This window comes from Lycorma delicatula, chromosome 4 (assembly GCF_047948215.1).
Source record: "Lycorma delicatula isolate Av1 chromosome 4, ASM4794821v1, whole genome shotgun sequence".
In the NCBI taxonomy this organism is placed as follows: domain Eukaryota; kingdom Metazoa; phylum Arthropoda; class Insecta; order Hemiptera; family Fulgoridae; genus Lycorma; species Lycorma delicatula.
The window spans coordinates 202,191,521-202,211,941 of NC_134458.1; the positions used below are offsets into that span (position 1 = coordinate 202,191,521).

General features: G+C 32.3%; 1 protein-coding gene and 1 long non-coding RNA gene across 4 annotated transcripts in view; one reads left to right on the plus strand and one right to left on the minus strand.

Annotated features, from left to right (window-relative positions):
- LOC142324216 (uncharacterized) lies at window positions 1–9,932 on the plus strand. Of its 2 annotated transcripts, none has more exons than XR_012756244.1 (3): window positions 1–191; window positions 8,103–8,237; window positions 9,714–9,932. It is a non-coding gene; the product is annotated as an uncharacterized LOC142324216 (long non-coding RNA). The 2 variants fall into 2 exon arrangements; XR_012756243.1 differs by lacking the exon at window positions 1–191 and adding an exon at window positions 4,714–4,850.
- Window positions 9,136–20,421, minus strand: part of LOC142324215 (uncharacterized) — a 23,471-nt gene continuing 12,185 nt past the window's right edge. For both annotated transcript variants that reach the window (XM_075365016.1, XM_075365018.1), the window contains exon 4: window positions 9,136–9,312. In XM_075365016.1, the coding sequence (XP_075221131.1) occupies window positions 9,301–9,312 (12 nt within the window). In that variant the 3' untranslated portion in view covers window positions 9,136–9,300. The remainder of the gene's footprint in view (window positions 9,313–20,421) is intronic.

The window sequence follows — 20,421 nt, forward strand, 5'->3', positions numbered from 1 at the left end:
TATGATTGTTCTACAGATCATATTGGCTTTACATGGCAGTTTGTAATATTCTTAGGATCAAATACAGCAATATTTGATGAGTGGTCCAGCTACCATTGGTGAACTCATATTAAATACACTTCATAGTGGAAGGCTGACTGCATTAGCTGAAGTGATATAAAGCATTGTTGAGCATATTCTCCGATAAACAGGTACTGTTCTATTTCTACCCAAGTAAGTTCTAAGAAACAGAACAAAACTGTTTCATTATAATATATTATTAAATATAAAACTATTAGGAATTTAAAATAGTTACTTTACAACCAATCTATATATAACATTAAATATTTCATGTTAAATGTGTTTTTTTATATAACATTTTATCTATAAGTATGGGTATGTATCCATTAACATCGACTAAATATTTTATTACACAAGTTCTTTAATGTAGTTGTCAACTAAAATAATTCTTTTATTGTAATCATTACATAACATATTATATAGATCACATACAGGATGGATATATATGATACTCTATGAACTCGTCATTGCAAATCAGCTGATTTCAAAGTTGAGAGTTCTAAGATTCAAATCCTAGTAAAGGGAATTACTTTACATGGATTTCAATTAACCACACATCTCAGGAATGTTTAACTTGAGACTTACAAGACTACACTTCATTTACACTCATAAATATCCTCTGAAGTAATACCTTACGGTGGTTTGGGAGGCTAAACAGAAAAAAGAAAGAGATATGATATTCCACAGATACAAAAAAAATTGTTCCAACATTTACCTGGATATATTAAGAGAAATCACAGTAAAACTTAATTAATTAGACCAGTATTACAATGTAACAAAATTAAGTGATAGGTGTAAGATATAATAAGTGATAAAATAATAATTTTAAATAAAGAAGAAATCATTACTTGATTTCATGTCTGAACACAGGTATTGTCCAATATTTCACTAAAGTTTGATCAATATTTGCAATCATCTATAATCGTTCTCTGTTGCAAAATGATTTTGTGTATCTTCTCGTACTTTGATACTGTGTTCATCATTTTACAAACAGAGGTTGGACTGCTTCAGTCTTACCTCTGTTTATTTATAACAGTTCAGACTTGTTTTCCATCTTCACGGGTTACCTTTACTAGTTTGATGATCCATCTGAATATCTATGCGTAAGATTAACATGATTATCCACACAGTTGCCTGGTAAACTGTACTTTATCATGTGTAAAACATGATAAACCATCTAGTTTAACCATACAGTTTTAACCATCTAGTAAATTGTAACATGACATTGATTTCCAACTACCTGCACAACATACTGTTGTCTACTAACATACCTACCTTGAGGTTTTGGGGTGTTCCAAATTGCAGATTTAATATAGCCCTCCAGGTTGCTGTATTATCGTATCTGACTGAGTTTACATGGTGGTACCAACATCATGATTTTTTAATAAGTATTGGCAGACAAAGCAAGGTATTGGTCCCCTACACTAAAGATACGTTGATAATAGTTAGATTATTAAATTAAAGAAATAACAAGATCTAAGCTGTAAATACAGACAAAATAAAATAATTAATTTCTTGACAAATAACTGGATTGATTCAATATTAATTTCACTAGAGTTCAAAAACAAAAAAAAAAAAAAAACAACTTTAATTTAACCTAATAATAAACAGTTAATTAAAAAAAAGACTTTTTACAGATAAAGAAAAAAATAACTGCAAACAAATTACGGTCGTTTCACATGTTGTTCGTTGCATTGTGAAATGACTGAAATATAGTTCTAAACGCTGTATTTTAATAATGAAAATTTCCAACTTGCTTCCCTCTCCACAATAGATGTTTGAGACCAAAATACTCAATTTTTATCATGATGTACAGCATGGTGTTTTAATATACTGAAAAGAGTCTGGAACAATAAAACAATGAAAAATATGCACTCTTATTTCCATTTTTTTTCTTTTCATCCTGTCTTTTGGGTTATGAAGAAGCAATTTGGCAGGATTTTATGGCCGGTACCCTTCCTGATGACAACCTTTAGGGCAATTGAAGTTTGTAAAGTTGCACTGCATGAAAAATTGCTTATACCCAGATATACTCCCACATTATCAGGTGCTCCTTTCCCACGTCTAACCTCTGAGAATGCCAAATGGCTTCTTCTGCTTATAATTTTCCATTAAATAAGTTACAAAAAAAAAAAAATTTGTTATGATATTGTCACTAGGCTTTGTCACTTAAAATTCGAACTTTTCATCTAGAATTCATTGATTTTATGTTATTATTAACTGGCATCAAGTAGGCAGAACAGAGGCAGGATCATGGCAAAGACTTTATGAGAATGTGCCACAACATTTTTTAATCATAGATTTTTCTTGAGAGTTAATAAAATAAACTGCGGAAGAATGCAGGGTTAACTGAACCTTACAACCCTCAATGTAATAAGGATAAAATCAAAACCTAAACCGACAACGATTGTTAACGTCTATATGCCTACAAGCGCCCATGATGATGATGAGGTAGAGTGTGTATATGAAGAGATTGATGAAGCAATTAAACACATAAAAGGAGATGAAAATTTAATAATAGTTGGAGATTGGAATGCAAGCATTGGAAAAGGCAAGGAAGGTAATATAGTGGGTGAATACGGGCTGGGCAAAAGGAATGAAAGAGGGGACTGACTTATAGAGTTTTGCACGAAGTATAATTTAGTAATTGCCAACACCCAATTTAAAAATCATTTTAGAAGAATATACACTTGGAAAAAGCCAGGCGATACTGCAAGGTATCAGATAGATTATATCATGGTTAAGCAAAGATTTAGAAATCAACTTGTTGACTGCAAAACTTACCCTGGAGCAGACATTGATAGCGACCATAATTTGGTAATAATGAAAGGTAGATTGGGGTTTAAAAACCTGAAGACAAGGTGTCAGATGAATCGATGGAATTTAAAGAAGCTTGAGGAAGAGGAGGTAAAGAAGATTTTTGAGGAGGACATCGCAAGAGGTATGAGTAAAAAAGATAACGTAGAAAATGTAGAAGAAGAATGGGAGAATGTTAAAAAAGAAATTCTTAAATCAGCAGAAGCAAACTTAGGCGGAATAAAGAGAACTGGTAGATGATATATTGCAGCTGATGGATGAACGTAGAAAATATAAGAATGCTAGTGATGAAGAAAGTAAAAGGAACTATCGGCAATAATGCTATAAACAGGAAGTGCAAACTGGCGAAAGAAGAGTGGATTAAAGAAGAGTGTTCAGAAATGGAAAGAGAAATGAACATTGGTAAAATAGACGGAGCATACAGGAAAGTTAAGGAAAATTTTGGGGTATATAAATTAACATCTAATAATGTGTTAAACAAAGATGGTACACCAATATGTAATACAAAAGGTAAAGTTGATAGATGGGTGGAATATATTGAAGAGTTATACGGAGGAAATGAATTAGAAAATAGTGTTATAGAGGAAGAAGAGGAAGTTGACGAGGATGAAATGGGAGAAACAATACTGAGATCTGAATTTAAGAGAGCATTAAAAGATTTAAATGGCAGAAAGGCTCCTGGAATAGACGGAATACCTGTAGAATTACTGCGCAGTGCAGGTGAGGAAGCGATGATAGATTATACAAACTGGTGTGTAATATTTATGAAAAAGGGGAATTTCCATCAGACTTCAGAAAAAATGTTATAGTCATGATACCAAAGAAAGCAGAGGCAGATAAATGTGAAGAATACAGAACAATTAGTTTAACTAGTCATGCATTAAAAATCTTAACTAGAATTCTATACAGAAGAATTGAGAGGAGAGTGGAAGAAGTGTTAGGAGAAGACCGATTTGGTTTCAGGAAAAGTATAGGGACAAGGGAAGCAATTTTAGGCCTCAGATTAATAGTAGAAGGAAGATTAAAGAAAAACAAACCGACATACTTGGCGTTTATAGACCTAGAAAAGGCATTTGATAACGTAGACTGGAATAAAATGTTCAGCATTTAAAAAAAATTAGGGTTCAAATACAGAGATAAAAGAACAGTTGCTAACATGTACAGGAACCAAACAGCAACAGTAACAATTAAAGAACATAAGAAAGAAGCCGTAATAAGAAAGGGAGTCTGACAAGCATGTTCCCTATCTCCGTTACTTTTTAATCTTTACATGGAACTAGCAGTTAATGATGCATATCATTAGCACAAGCTAAACGAATATTTCTTCAGTAAGAAATATAATTTGTTTACATCAAAAATTAATTTAAATGTCAGGAAAAGATTTTTGAAAGTGTATGTTTGGAGTGTCGCTTTATATGGAAGTGAAACTTGGACGACCGGCTTTATTCGGAAAACTTATTTCATATTCTACTGCTGCAGCTGTAGCATTACCATTACAAACAGCCAAAATGAATACCACATCAGTGTATTTCTCTGTTGTAAATAAGTACAGTTTTTTCAAGTTAAAAACCATAAGAAATCACTAATTATGTCCCTCAATTAACGTCCTAAAAATTTCAATACGATCTCATTTCACCTGGGTAGCTGAAATCCGAGTGAAATTTTGCACAAGCCGTAACTTGCAAACAATCCGTTTTAGGACATATGTTTGTATGAATTTTTTCCATTATTTTCACATGCAGAATAGGTTACAAAATTCCTGGGTGAGCTTAATGATACATCCTATTTATTTATAGTGTTTGCATAGAAAACATTAAAAAGTTTTGTAAATATAAAGTTTTTGGTGCTTAAAAGAGTTTTTGAAAGGAATTCAGGACTAGGTAAAGTTTGAATATCATTCTCATTCATCCTCTGAAGTATTATCTAAACGGTAGTTACCGGAGGCTGAACAGGAAAAAGAAAAGAAAAGAAAGGTAAAGTTCGAAGGTTATTTAGAGGTTAGATTCCACTTTATGGAAAAATGTTTCTGACAAGACTTATGTATCATTGTCTCTAGAATCCAAATTCGAGGTGCAAATGTGTCCCATTAAAAAAAATTAACTTCTAATCTAGTTAGCCCTCCTCTGGTCAAAATCATAATTTTTTTTGCATCTTTGGTGATTCTTCAGTATGAAATATAATTTGTTTACATCAAAAATTAATTTAAATGTCAGGAAAAGATTTTTGAAAGTGTATGTTTGGAGTGTCGCTTTATATGGAAGTGAAACTTGGACGATCGGAGTATCTGAGAAGAAAAGATTAGAAGCTTTTAAAATGTGGTGCTATAGGAGAATGTTAAAAATCAGACGGGTGGATAAAGTGACAAATGAAGAGGTATTGCGGCAAATAGATGAAGAAAGAAACATTTGGAAAAATATAGTTAAAAGAAGAGACAGACTTATAGGCCACATACTAAGGCATCCTGGAATAGTCGCTTTAATATTGGAAGGACAGGTAGAAGGAAAAAATTGTGTAGGCAGGCCACATTTGGAATATGTAAAACAAATTGTTAGGGATGTAGGATGTAGAGGGTATACTGAAATGAAACGACTAGCACTAGATAGGGAATCTTGGAGAGCTGCATTAAACCAGTCAAATGACTGAAGACAAAAAAAAAACCTATATTTTTAATTTAAGTCTCCATATAAATGTTATGATAAAGCAGAGATCTCTGTAAAAGTATTTAATAATGAGGGGAAAAGTAAAGCAGCCAGTGGAAAAATTAAATTTTTTAAACCATTAGGATAATGATAATTGACAACTACAGCAGTTTATTTGTATGGGAAATTTTTTGTATTCTGATAGGTATTAAGTTATGTATCTTTTATGCAATTTTTTTTTCTTTCATAAAGTATATTAATTAAAAATTTTTCTTTGTTAGGAATTTTGTGTATGGATTCGCCAATGGTTTATAAAAAACCTCTTGATTTTCTGTTAAATGAATGACATAGTCTTTTTTCATTTTTTTATATACTCTTTTGCTAATGACAAAAATATTTTACTAGCAATAAAATTAAACTTATACCTGTTTGGTTACACTACTTTTTTTTATTGTTTCTGAACTTGTATATCTTAATACATATTTGTACCTACGAACTTTAACTCTTCATTTAATAATCGTACTAATTTTAAAATATTAGTATAACTTATTTCATAAACATTTTATTTTAAAAGAGGAACAAGATAATTTTTTTTAATATCCTTAAAGATTTTTTATTGAAGGTGCATAATAACAAGTAATTATTATTTCACAACATGCTTAATATTATTTTATCATGGAAGGTAATATTGAAATTTATTTGTTCTCATTGTTTTTACTTACAGCTCACAAAGCTGTAAGTAAAAACAAATTCTATAAAACAACTACTGCTTTCTATCAATGAATTTGGAGAGATTGTAGTTCTCAAAAAACATACATCATCCATTACTAAATAACTAAAATGCTAATTCACAATACTGTTAATAATTTTGGATTGCTGGTTCAGTAAAATAATAATAAAAAAAAATGTAAACAATGAAGTACATGTTAGCCTTAACAGGAAGATTTTATTTTTTTGCTTAATATTACAGTGTGAAAAATTTGACCGCTTTAATTTATGATTTTATTTTGGAGATGAATATACAAAGGAAATAACAGGAATTATTTGTCGCCAATAGTGTTTACATGTAAAGGACTAATTAAAAAATCAGAATATAGGTTGTTGCATATTCATTAAAATTGATTCTAAATACCTCATCCCTTGAAAAAAAAACTATAGCAAAAACAATAGAATCAGTGTTAATTATTGTAAGTGCTAATTGTGTAAGTTTATGGAATGGAGTTTTTATAATCTCATATAGAAACATTTTAATGTTGCAAGTTAAATGCTATTTAATTTGATTTCCATACCCTCAGTTTATCAGTTGTACAATCATCACCGACTTTATCATTGAGCTTCTACTATATCTTTCAATAGATTGATTCGAAGATAATATGCCTTACATAAATGGATTGATTGATGGTTATATTAATAATTTTTGGTTTCCTCAACATACTTGATTCTTGACTACCAAATCTATCATCATTATCAACTTTTATTTTCATCTAAGAAGCTCCTCTACGTCATGGTAATTTCCAGGCTTTTGAACCATTTTGAAGATGAGACACATCATTTTAACAAAACCATTCTTATTACTGCTAGGAACAAAAAATTAAATTATTATATGTTATATTTAGAGCTCAGAATTTATTATTAAAATGCAAATTTTATCTATGTAAACATGGATAAAATTATCATTTTTACATTTTAATTCCCAAAGATGAGAAGTTATCTTTGTAGGTATTACGCTTTTCAATTTTTTGGTAAACGCTAGATTTTTCCTGCTAAATTTAATATTCTATATAGAGTATTCTCTGGTTATGAAATTTAATACAGGAAGAAAAGTTGTAATTTTTATCTTTGGTAAGGAGAAACTTGGTATGATACTCTTAACAAAATCGTTCATGCCTATGTTTCTATTTCTTGTGGTTGCTTTTTGTGTGGTTACAGGAAGTAATGTTCTTAATTGCCTTAAGCAATGCTTCCTTTAAAATTCTTTGCTCCTTTTTTCTAAAGACTCCCAGGGGAAAATTTCATTTGCTACTCTTTTGCACACTTTTTTCATAAACTAAAAATATTTTAAATTATCTCCTTTGTCAGACCATATAGTTCTTTACTTTCACCACGTTCCTTAATATTTTGTTATTAACAAAATATTAAGGAACCATATAGTGGAACCATATATATAAGGGACCATATAGTGAGTGTGTGTGTATTAGTTGTGAACATATAAAGTGCTTACTAGGTAATGGGAAAACAACAGATTTTGAATCAGGTATACTAATTATAAAAATCTGATTTACAATTATATCACTATAAAAATTCTTCTAGAACTCACTTTATCAGTCTCAATATTGCTGAAGTACTCATAAAAATAATGTGTTTGTTTTTAATATCACAAAATGCTTCTTGAGTTTCATAATACAATGAAAACGAGAAGCGCCAATCACTACTCACTCATCTGTATCTTTGTTCCTTTAGTGATGATCTAATAGAAATTAAGGATTGTGTGGTATTTAATTCTTCTTATATCTATATTTCACCTTGTAATTGATAATTTATTTTTTAAACCAGAATGAATGTGCAAATATTTTATTGTCGTTCCAGAGCCACAAGCCTTTGTCACCAAAACATCATGTTGTACATCATGGATTCAGAGAAGAATGTGAAGAATCTTCAGATGAAGATATTTGTCAGCAACAGGAGGCAGTGGAAAGAAGCATAGCTGAACTTCAACAGCAGGTTTGCTGTTTCTAATTAATTCTTGGCTGTTACCATAATGTTGAAATGTATTTTTTCCTCTTGAAAATTTGTTATTAATTGTAAAGCTATGCTAATTAGTAGATGCTTGTAAACTTAAATTAAAATATGCTTAGAGGTTTTCTCAAAGGAAACAGATTAATCTTAAAGTTAAGTTATTAGTAGAAGTGATAGATGTTTTACTGTATATACTGACTCATTAGCATTTAACAAATTGAGAAATTTTACACTTAATACACAGAATATTAAGTGCAATTAAGACCTTGAGAATAGAGAGAGAGAGAGAGAGAGAGAGAGAGAGAGAGTGAAAGTGTCTGTAGATGGGATTTGATCCCCTCTCATGAAGTTAGTGGGGGATTAAGTGATTTTGTTATAAAGTAAAATATTCTATTTGTTTTAATTTAGTATGATTATTCTTATTATTCCAATATATAAATCAAGTTAATACATTTATCTATTTCTTTCTGTAATTGCTGTACTAAAAATGCATAACAAATTAAGTCAGTAGAAATTGTCAGATGTTATGATTTGTACATTCAATAAAATGATTTTTCAAGAACAACCTAATTTTATTATCTATTATTCTACACAATACTGAATTACGTGTCTTACCCTTGGACCTGTTTACATTATACGGCATTTAAAAGAAAGCTTTGTTTTTTTAGTATCTACAGTAATTGCAATCATTAATTGCATGTTTATAAATTTGGAAATCTAATAATAACATTGTCGCATAATTACATAATTTCTTTGCCATAAAAAACACCAACATTTTACGTACTTATGTACCTATTGTAATCATACTGTAGGTTGAGCACATCTCTACCAGTGATATTTATTCGATACTGATTGATTAAATTAAATATCAATAAACATGAAAGATAAAAAGCAAAACTATCTTTATTACTATGTATTCATTGTATAATTTCACTGAGCCAGATGTTAAAGCACCTGCTGCTGCTGCTAATTAATTACCATTGTTAATCAACTTGAAGAAGTTAAACAACTTACAAAGATGTGTAATTTACCTCTGCCTTTTCAGTACTCATTTTTCTTTCTAGAAACAAAAAATTAAATTTGGTTAAAACTTAATATTAGGGAAAAGACTTGAAAAATGTAATTTAATTATGAAAAATTCACACATGTAATGATTCACAAGAGAAAAACCGGAAACTGCTACTTAAATCTGAAACAAAGCATTAAGAAACATCAAAAAATGCTTTATAACTTTTTGTCATTAGGTTAATATGTACAAAAAATTATGTCAATTAGAGGTGTGAAATATTAATATTGTTCTTTTCAGGCCTGGACAGGTCTTACCTGTTGTAAGAGTTACGAACAGTAAATTGATAGAAATGGTAACACTAAAAATGATTTTTACCATATTAGTTAATATTATTGAAAATAAATTTAAATCTTATGGTAACGTTAACAAAAATATCTTTTTATTTATTACAGATATCTTGTCAGCAGGTAGTAATATCACAGGCTAGTAAGGCGTTGAATTTATCTAGTTCAACAATTGAATTTTCTGGTTCTGCTGAAGAAGTCGAGAGAGAATGTCTGCTGTTAGTTGCAAGTATGATTATTTTTTTATTAATTTATCAATACTCTTTCAGTCAATAAGATTAATATCTTCTCTTATGTGATTAATTTGGTTAAAGCCATTAATATGTATTTTTCTTGTATAATTTTTTTTCTAAAATAAAAATTAAAATGTTAGTATTATTTAAAAAACAAACAATATTTTTGTAAATGTTTTATAATAATACCAGAAAATTCTACAAAAATTGATTTAAGTTAATAAATAAAAACAGATTTTTAGAAAACACTTTATTAAAAATGTTATGAGATTACATTTATTTGGATAATTTATTTTTTATCTGATGTATTTTCATTATGTAATTAATTTTACTTATAATGAGTTTGAAGAGAATAAGGAACCGACTCCTTGTTTATCAAATAGTCTTCAGTTTCCAGCAAGGTAATTTTTTCACTTAAGAGCTCATCATTCTTACTTATAACCAATTGCAAAATAATAAAAATAAAAGGTGATTTAACAAAAAAATTAATTTAAAGACACATCAAATTATCAGTTACCATATTTGTTCACAGATTACAACTTAAATGACCCAACTGAACATTAACAAACAATAATATGGTTTTGGTCCTTATAATATGTGAAATGCAATATTTGACTTGTATTTTTTAGTATTTATTCTATGCAACACATTTACTTTAACTTAATTGTCTATTGTAAAATTTTAAAGTTACATTTTTAATTTAACCTTAGAGGTATTAATTTTTGGGCCTTGATCTAAGACTAATAATATTGGGGTGAATAATTAAACTTGAAAAATTATTCATGTACTTCTGTTTAATTCACTTATTATTTAATTCATACATAATGATTGACTGTTCACAAAAGAAAAACAGAAAACGCTACTTATATCTGAAAAAAAAAAATTAACTTGCACTCACTTTACCGCAAACTATTGTATGACTATTAACAATATAGAAAATAAATATATTCATTATTTTTTAATACGACGGTGAATCAAATATAAACCAGAATTTTTGTTTTATAATTGGATAATAAAAATATACGCACAATATTATTTTTCTACATAATTTCCTCTTTCGAAAACACATTTTTCCCAGCACAAAGGTAACATTTAAGCCCACTATCGTAAAATGAAGGTGAGCATGATGTCAACTAATTGCTCACAAACACTTCAACAGCAGCATCCTCTTCAAATTTCTGTCCTCCAAGTGCTACTTTTAGTGGTCCAAACAAATGATAATCGCTGGACGATAAGTCCAGACTGTATGGAGAATGCTCCAATGTAGTCCAGAATAAAGATGCAATTTTCTCTTGACCTCTGCAGCTTTTCTTCCCACTATACAATGAGCTGCAGAACACTTTACATAATACACATATACTACACCAAGAACACTACATAAATTACAACATACACACTTACACAATTACACAACAACAACCTATACTTATATTTCTTACATCTACACTCGGTGGTGTTGCGACATCTTATGAAACGCAACCGTAACCCAAGGTGGGAACAAATCGTGCCGATGGGTGAATGACTCTACGTAGTGAGTCTCGAACGATGTCCACTGGGCACCAGGGCGAACCTAGTTGTATTTAGCTCTAGCTCCAGTACGCATGCGCTCTGCTGGAGTGGTCCATTTTTCGCCGGTACTCGTGGGACCAAAATTTCAGTTCCAATAACAAACACAATGATGGTTGGTGGTCCATCTGAAAAAACCACCAAATCTAGTCTTGTGAAGAGACCTCGGTCAGCTTTGTCTGATGAGGATAAAAGTCCTACCAAAGAGAACCGCAAATTATTAGAATTGAATTCTAAAAATTAGATTATTATTATTATTATTATTACATTTGTTGTTGTCAGAAATAGTCAGGAAGGTGACTCCCTTCAAAAGGTTTCACCTTTCTTAATAAACAAAACCAAAACAGGTGCAAGTGGCTCCCCGAAGAATATCAGGAAATTAAGTGACGGATCGATTGTGATTGAAACATTCAATGATGAACAGAGTCGATCTATCTTACATCTCCGTAATATGGGTGGTATAAATATAAGTGCAGAAAGCCACAAAACATTAAATACGAGCCGGGGTGTAATTTTTTGTCGAGACCTCTTAGATATAGATATCTCTGAAATAGTTGATGAGCTTTGCCACCAAGATGTTGTTGAAGTGAAACGTATAATGAAACGACAGAACGGAACAGAAGAACCGACACTGTCTCTTATACTAACATTCAATCTTCCTGTTCCACCAGAGAAGATTAAAGTAGGTTACCTCTCGGTTCGGGTACGACCATTCATACCCAACCCACGGCGATGTTTCAGATGCCAAGGTTTTGGTCACACTACAACATCTTGCATGAAAACTGAGATCTGTGCTCGACGTGCTAAAGGTCACAATGACACTAACTGCGAAGAAAGTGAAAAATGTGCAAACTGGAGTGGTCCACATACAGCCCGCTCCCGAGATTGCCCAACTTTTAAAGAAGAAAAGGCAATTCTCAAAATCTGTACGGAGCAAAAACTATCTTTCCCGGCTGCACACAGAGAATATAAAAAGATAAACAATTCACGGAACCTGGTTAAACCAGATGTATCTTTTGCCACCGTTACATCTAAACAAATTCCTACAAATGTTAATAATCAGCAGTGTGGATCCTGCAATGAGCTTAAAAAACTTGTTCAGATGCTTTCTGAACAAGTAGCTTCACTTACAGCCACTATCTCAGAGCTGACAAAAATGAATAAAAAGTCCTCCATCGCAGTTAGTGAATCCAACAGTGTGATACATACAAATGTCCCTGTTCCCAAAGTCGTACCGGCACGAGTAGCGACTATTACAGCTGGCAGTAAGCCACCTAATAAGCTCCCCGTAAAGGGAACCCACATAACCACCCCCTCTGGGATGTCAACTGCAGCATCCCATTCAAATAAATCTCCTCCACCATCACCTCATATACTTGAGGATATGGTTGAAGAACCACCCGACCCTAGGGCATCAGAGTTCTGTAAAATAAAAAATACAAAAAATAAAAACCAGATCACGTACAGCTAATTTTTATATAATTTCCAAAATTTAATTATTTAATTTTTTTTTATTTATTTTTTCTACGCTTATGAACATTATTCTGTGGAATGTTAGAGGTATTCGGTCCCGCATTGAAGATATTAGAGTACTGGCGCATGCACATGATCCACTAATCATGTGTTTTCAAGAAACTCACCTTCTACAAAATGACCCAATTACACTCAGAGGATAGTTCTGTGAGAGATACGATTGCCTAGTAGACAGTAGGGAGAGTGGTGGAGTGGCTATCTTCATGAAGAATGGGGTGTCGGCTACAAGAATTCAACTAACCTCTGTCATTCCTGCTATTGCAGTAAAGCTCTCTATCCCCTTCAAATTGCATATCTGCAATCTGTATCTCTCACTGAACACTGAGTTCAGTGCTCTAGATGTCTCAAATCTCCTCACGCAAATACCATCTCCATCGTTAATAAAAATATTAACAGACTTCAATGCCCATCATATTTCCTGGGGCTCAATCTTCTGCTCCACTCGAGGAAATATGATAAACAGAGTGAGACAAGACTTTGACCTTTGTCTACTGAATAATGGATCACACACATTCATGTCCTTATCATCTGGTACTGTATCTAACATTGATCTCTCCATATGCTCACCGAATTTACTCCCACATTTTAATTGGTCTGTTTGTGATGACTTTCACGGTAGTGAAAGACCAATTATTATTGGTTTCGATGTAGATTGCGAGATTAAAAGAAGGCCACGGAGATGGATTGTTGAAAAGGCGGATTGGAATGGATACCATAAAGCATTCCAATCGCAGTATGACGATGATGCGAACATCCTTGACCAATATTCCTCTTTTACGTCCATGATACTTGAGAATGCCAACAGATGTATTCCACAAACATCGGGTAATCCTAGACGTCCTTTCGTTCCATGGTGGAACGATGATTGCAAATATGCTATTAGGAATCGACGGCAGGCACTACGCAAATTTAATCATAGGCCTACAGCTGAACATCTAAATTTATACCGCAGGGCTAGAGCAGTGTGCCGTCGGGTATTCTTGAATTCTAAGAGGAATTCATGGACGAAATACGTGAGCACTATCTCACGCACTACTCCCACGTCTACTGTGTGGAAAAAAATTCGTGCAATTTTCAGATCACCGAAACAATCTATTCTCGATCTTATTGTTGAAGGAGAACTCCTTTCATCACCTTCAGCAGTGGCAAATAGTCGAGCAAAATCTTTCCGCTCGGTGTCTCTCACCTCATCGTATAATAACGATTTTCAAAGGTACAAGATACAGATAGAAGTATTATCGTTAAACATTGGTGATTTGGTTGGTGAATTAAACACCCCATTCGTATTTAAGGAATTGTTACATGCACTTAAAAACTCACAGGACACTTCCCCTGGAACGGACAACATTCGCCTTTCCATGCTTTCACACCTTCCTAATTCGGCACTACAACAACTTTTGAATATTTTCAACGGTTTATTTTCCAAACAAGTCTTCCCACCCGGCTGGTCAGAAGCATTTATTATACCAGTACTAAAACCTGATAAAGACCAAACCAATCCCTCAAGCTACCGCCCTATTTCATTAACAAGCGTTTTGTGTAAAATAATGGAGAGAATGGTAAACTGCAGGCTTACATGGTACTTGGAGAAACATGGCTTTCTATCTCCAGAATAGTGTGGTTTCCGACAAGGACGATCTTCCATTGACCATCTAGTGTCACTACAAACAGCCATACAAAACGCTTTCCTCAATCACCAGCATCTCGTTGCTATCTTCTTCGATATAAAAAAGGCATATGACACAGCCTGGCGACGTGGTATTCTTAACACTCTCAAAGAATGGGGAATCAAGGGCAATATGCTTGCTTTTATCCGGGGATTCTTAAATCACCGAACAGCTCGTGTTTGTGTTGACGATTCGCTCTCAGGTAGTGTCATCTTGGAGAATGGAGTGCCTCAAGGTAGTGTATTAAGTGCCACCTTATTTTCTGCAGCCATAAACAGTATTACCCAAATGTGTGCAGGCTCCTATCTCATGTTCTCTATTTGCTGATGATTTTGGAATATAATTCCAAAGGAATAATATTCCTAAGGAATATAATTATATTCCTTAGGTTTTTTAAACTTTAAAATTTATTTAAATGAATAAAATTATTTTTAATAAAATCCTATTTAATTTAATTAAAAGTTGATTTTAATTAAATTCTTATGAAATAAGTATTTAATTAAAATTAAAAATGATTTTTATTAAATATCTTATTGATGCATTTAATTAAATAATTTACTTTAGATGATTATCTTTACAAAAACTATTTTACATTAAAATAAAAATCTATATTATATTAAAATCTTAATTTAAATATAAGAGGTTATCTATTATATAATAATTTTTTTAATTTATATAACACTTATGAATTAAAATATTATACTTAATAAGATTAAATATTAAAGGGAGAAATAGATATATTTAAATAAATATATTACCATATATAATATATATATTATAATATAACTATCTTTTTTCTTTTTTGTAACATAATAATTAATCAATTGAATGATATAATATAAATATCTTATTATAACGAAAAAATTTTTGTTGAAAAATTAAACTCAAAAATCAAAAATTGCAAAAATTTGCAAAATAAATGCAAAAAAATTAAAAAAAAACAAATAAGCAAATAATGTACTGTATAAAAAAAATGATATATAAAAAAAAAGGATAAAAAACAATTGATTTTTATACTCAAGCAAGATGCCTGATTAAAGGATTACTTTGATGAAGTAAATTAAGTGAAACCTCACTCATGCTAAATTGTAAAATCCAGAATTAAACTGAAACTGAGGAAATCAAAATTCTTAATGCATCACACATCCTTTTACAAAAAGATAAGCTAAACTAAGCTTATGGGTTCATACCCCATCGATGAATAAATTCTCTTTTTAATTAAAATAAATTTATCAAAAACAATATTTATCACAACAATAACCGTAAGAATTATCATAACAATATCCTCCAACAGAATAATATTCTCATGAATATCTATAGAAATCAATTTAATTTCTTTTCTACCCCTTTTAAAAAAAATAAATAAAATAAATGAACAATCTATAAAATATTTAATTATTCAAAGAATATCCTCATCAATTATAATAACCTCAATAATTATTAATGCTATCATTAACTGCCCCATTAATGAAAGAATTTTAATAATAATGAGAATTTTAATAAAAATAAGTATAATCCCATTTCACCTATGAGTACCAAGAATTATGCAAATAATAAGATGAGAAATATGTATAATAATGATAACTATACAAAAAATCATTCCCACAATTATTGCAACCCAAACAACCAGAATTAAACTAATAATAATATCAATAATTATGGCACCAATCTCAGGAATAAAACAAACATCACTAAAAAAATTAATAGCATACTCATCAATCTCAAATTCACCAGTAATAATCTTTTCATTAATAATTTCAAAACAACAATTTATTCTTCTATTAATTATATACACCATAATCAACTTAACTGTAATAAACACGTTCAAAAAAAATAATATCAATTTTTTAAACCAAATCAATACTCAAACAAATTTAACAAAAACATCCCTAATAATTTCATCATTATCAATAAGAGGTATACCTCCAACTACAGGATTTTTAATAAAATGAATAATTATAAAATCAACAATTTGTATAGCACCAACAATTCCATTAATTATACTAATTTCATCAATTATATCAACATCTACATTATTTAACATCGAGTTAAATACATCATCTTTGACTGATTCTTTTATTTGAGAAATTTTAAATTTATAAAATTCATTATTTTAAAAAATCATTTAAACAAAAAAAAAAATCAAGTAAAAAAACACTACTTTTTACATAACATTTCTAAAATCTAAACATACTGTAAAATATCGTTCATTGCAATCTGCAATTAGGCCTGTGCCTCACTGTGAAATTATTCAATTTCCTGAGCCACCTGTGAATGTATATTTTGAAAGCAGCGATGAAGAATCAGGCAGTACTGAAGAAGACAACAATGATTTTGATTTTGAATTACCTTCCGATACCACATCTTATATCACAAGGTAAATTAAACGACTCTGTTTGGGACTTAAACTTATCAAAAAATCAAGCTGAATTGTTAGGATCAAGACTGCAAGGTTGGAATCTACTTCAAAAAAATACTAATATTTCGGGTTTTCGAAACTGACAAAAAGAATTGTTTTAATAGTTTATTGATGAAATTAATTCAGTTTACTGGATAAACATTGATGAGCTTATGTCACACTGAGGACAAGTTCATAAACCTGAGGACTGGCGCCTTTTCATAGATTCATCCAAGTACAGTTTAAGAGCGGTTCTACTACACAACGGTAATAAATATCCTTCGATACCAATTGCTTATGGTATTAATTTGAAAGACATACAATGTGATGAAAGATGTTCTTGAAAAAATAAATTATAAAAAAACATAATTGAAACATATGTGGTGATTTGAAAGTTACAGCTATTTTGTTAGGCATGCAGTTAGGCTATACTAGGTACATGTGTTTTCTTTGCGAACGGGACAGCCCAGCTGGGGATAAACATTGTTACCAAAGAGTGGAACAAATGAGACCACTTAACTCAAAATGGAAAATATATTATTCAAGAGCCGTCGGTTGAACCAAAAAAAAATATTTTTACCCCCTCACCAGGCAGCCAGAAATTTCTTCTGCTTTGCTAAACCACCTGTCGTCTTAACTTTGAAGGGAAAAGTGTTGTACATCTTTTGTGATAATTCTACATCACAAAATAAAACAATGTAGTTTTTAAGAAGCATTGTATGAGTAAATCTCTAAAAAAGTGTTAAAACGTGTATTAAAGAAATTATTTTGTATTTCCCAGTGCAAGGCCGAAGCTTCCTCCCTGCTGTAGAGTTTTTGGCAGGGCAGAAAAGATCCTATGGAAAATACACAATAAAAATATTTAAAAAACAGCTTTCATGATCTTAATTTTTCTTTTGATTTCTTATACATAAATTTAAAAGTAAAGGCTAGATAAGGCTCATAAATCTTTTACTCGTTTCAGTTTTACAATTGTTTCGTCTTTTTCTACTCTTTATTATAACCAAACAGTGCAAAAAAGGAGTATGCTAAAGCCAGAACCGTGTATGCATCAGCTATTAAAAAAGCCAAGACCAAATGTTGGAAGGAACTACACGAGGACATTGACAGAGATCTGTGGGGGAAAGGCTACCAGTTGGTATCAGAAAGATTAGGTTGACAGTTTACTGGTGATCGTGAAGGATAAGGTATGTGAATACGTCAGGAAGCTCTTTCTGAAACGAACAGAGCCTTTCAGAGAAGAAATACTAGCTGACATTATACCGCTGTTTACCATGCAGGAGCTTAAGACTGCAGGTAAAAAAATGAAGCTGCATAAGAGTACGGGTCTGGCTGGCATTTCGGTTGAAGTCGTCCGGATCCTGATAGAGGAAGCTCCAGTTACTATTCTAGACGTAATGAATAAAATGACAAAGGGTGATTTTATCCCTACTTCTTGGAAGACATCACAACTGGTCTTAATACAGAAACCTGGGGCGCCGGAGTGCGCAGTACCATATAGACCGATCTGTTTAGTTAAAATTCTTTGCAAGTTATTAGAGCGAATGTTAGAGGCCAGGCTGAGGAATTACATTGAAGAGAGAGGTGGCCTTAGTCAATGGCAATTTGGTTTCCGGTCGAGGAGATCAGTGATTGATGCTGTAAAAGAGGTGATGAAAACTGTCGATAATGCAATGAAAGGTACTCGGTGTACGTGTCAAATCCCAGTGGTCATATTGGTAGATGGCCACAATATATTATATTCTCTCAGTTGGAAGGCTATATTCAAGGTGTTGAAAAAAAGTCAATGTCCCTGCATACCTGAGAAAACTGATTCAAATATATCTGCAGGAAATTTGCTGTATGGTGTACCGGTATGGTACAGATCTCTGAGGTATGATCATAACAGACGACAGCTGGAGGGAGTACAAAGGAGGATAGCTCAGAGAATTACATGTGCCTACTCCTCGGTGTTCACAGAGGCTTTTACTTGTGGTCGCCAGAGTGTTTCTGCTGCAGCAGTTGGCTGATTCACAGGTGATGATAGATGATGATATGAGTAAAGAAGAGACATATCGTGAGGTATTAGAGAAGTGGCAGATAGGGTGGACTGTTTTGTGTAAAAGTAAATACACAAGACGATTAATATGTGAGATTGGACCGTGAATCGGGAGAGAATTTGGCGAGATAAATTACTACTGGCTTACACAGTTCCTAACCGGCCACAGCTCCTTCAGAGCGTACTTGTTTGCAAGACACAGAACAGATAGTACAGAGTGTCGGTACTGCAATGAAACAGAAACATCAGAATACATCATCTTTTCCTGTAGTAGATGGGAGAAGGAAAGATGTGAGTGCACACCAGTAACAGGGCAAATTAATCCTGACAATGTGATGTGAAGCGACCGATTTCCAGCTGTGGCTAATTTTGTCTGTATAGTGTTACAACAGAAAGAAAATGATGAGGCAAGAAGAGGTAGATGACAAGCGAGTTGAATATACAACAGAACCCTGGCAGCCGGGTCAGGTGTCGCAAGGGAGTGAAAGACAGCCCCTCATGCAGTTGCCGCTCGTTTGTGTTTACATGCATGGGTGGTAGATGAAGCGAGGGGACTCCAGTAGCCTCTGAGCAAGTTGCAAGTGAAACCAATGTCCAAAAGGAAGGTAAATAGCGATGTAGGGTGTGAATATTAGCTAAAGTGAGTACAGTTGGTAGAAGTCATTATATTATCTAGATTATTGATTAAACTATAGTTAATTAGAGCAAGCAGTGAACTAAAACAGCCCAAGAAGAAACAGTCAGAATAATGTAGCTGTCAGAAGCAGCGTCAAGAGCCAGAAGGTGAGACGGTGAGGGACAGCCTTCAGTGGAGTCGCCATCTGTCCACGCTTGTGCAGGTGGGGGCAGCGATGAAGCTACAGGACTGCTAAGCCCCCCTATCTTGTCACCCCCGGTGTTGTGATATACTTAATTGCAAAACCGGCTCTGGGTGGAAAGGAACAGTGAAAGCGGAGTTTTAGTCGGCGGTAGGGTGCAGGCATTCATAGGCTCTATAACATCTAGCCGAACCCATGTGAGTCCAACACTCCTCCACCACGTGGGGGTACATAAATGGTATTTCTCCACAACATCGATTAAAAAAAAAAAAAATATATATATACTTAAATATATAAAAAAATGGTAGGCGACATTTAATTTAAATAGGCATACAATTTTTCAAATTCTAAAAAAAAGTTCATAGCCATCAATAGTCAATAGTCATCAAGCCAATGGTTTTTTTAATGGACCCTTTTACTCACCTAGTACAATAGGAATGTGTGCACACCTTGCAGAGCTTGTTCAAGTAAGAACTGAGGCAAGCAACTTTGGATCTTCGTAATGACATTAAGCTAAAATACTACGTATCAGGTAAGAACTTTTGTATTGCACTACTGAGAGG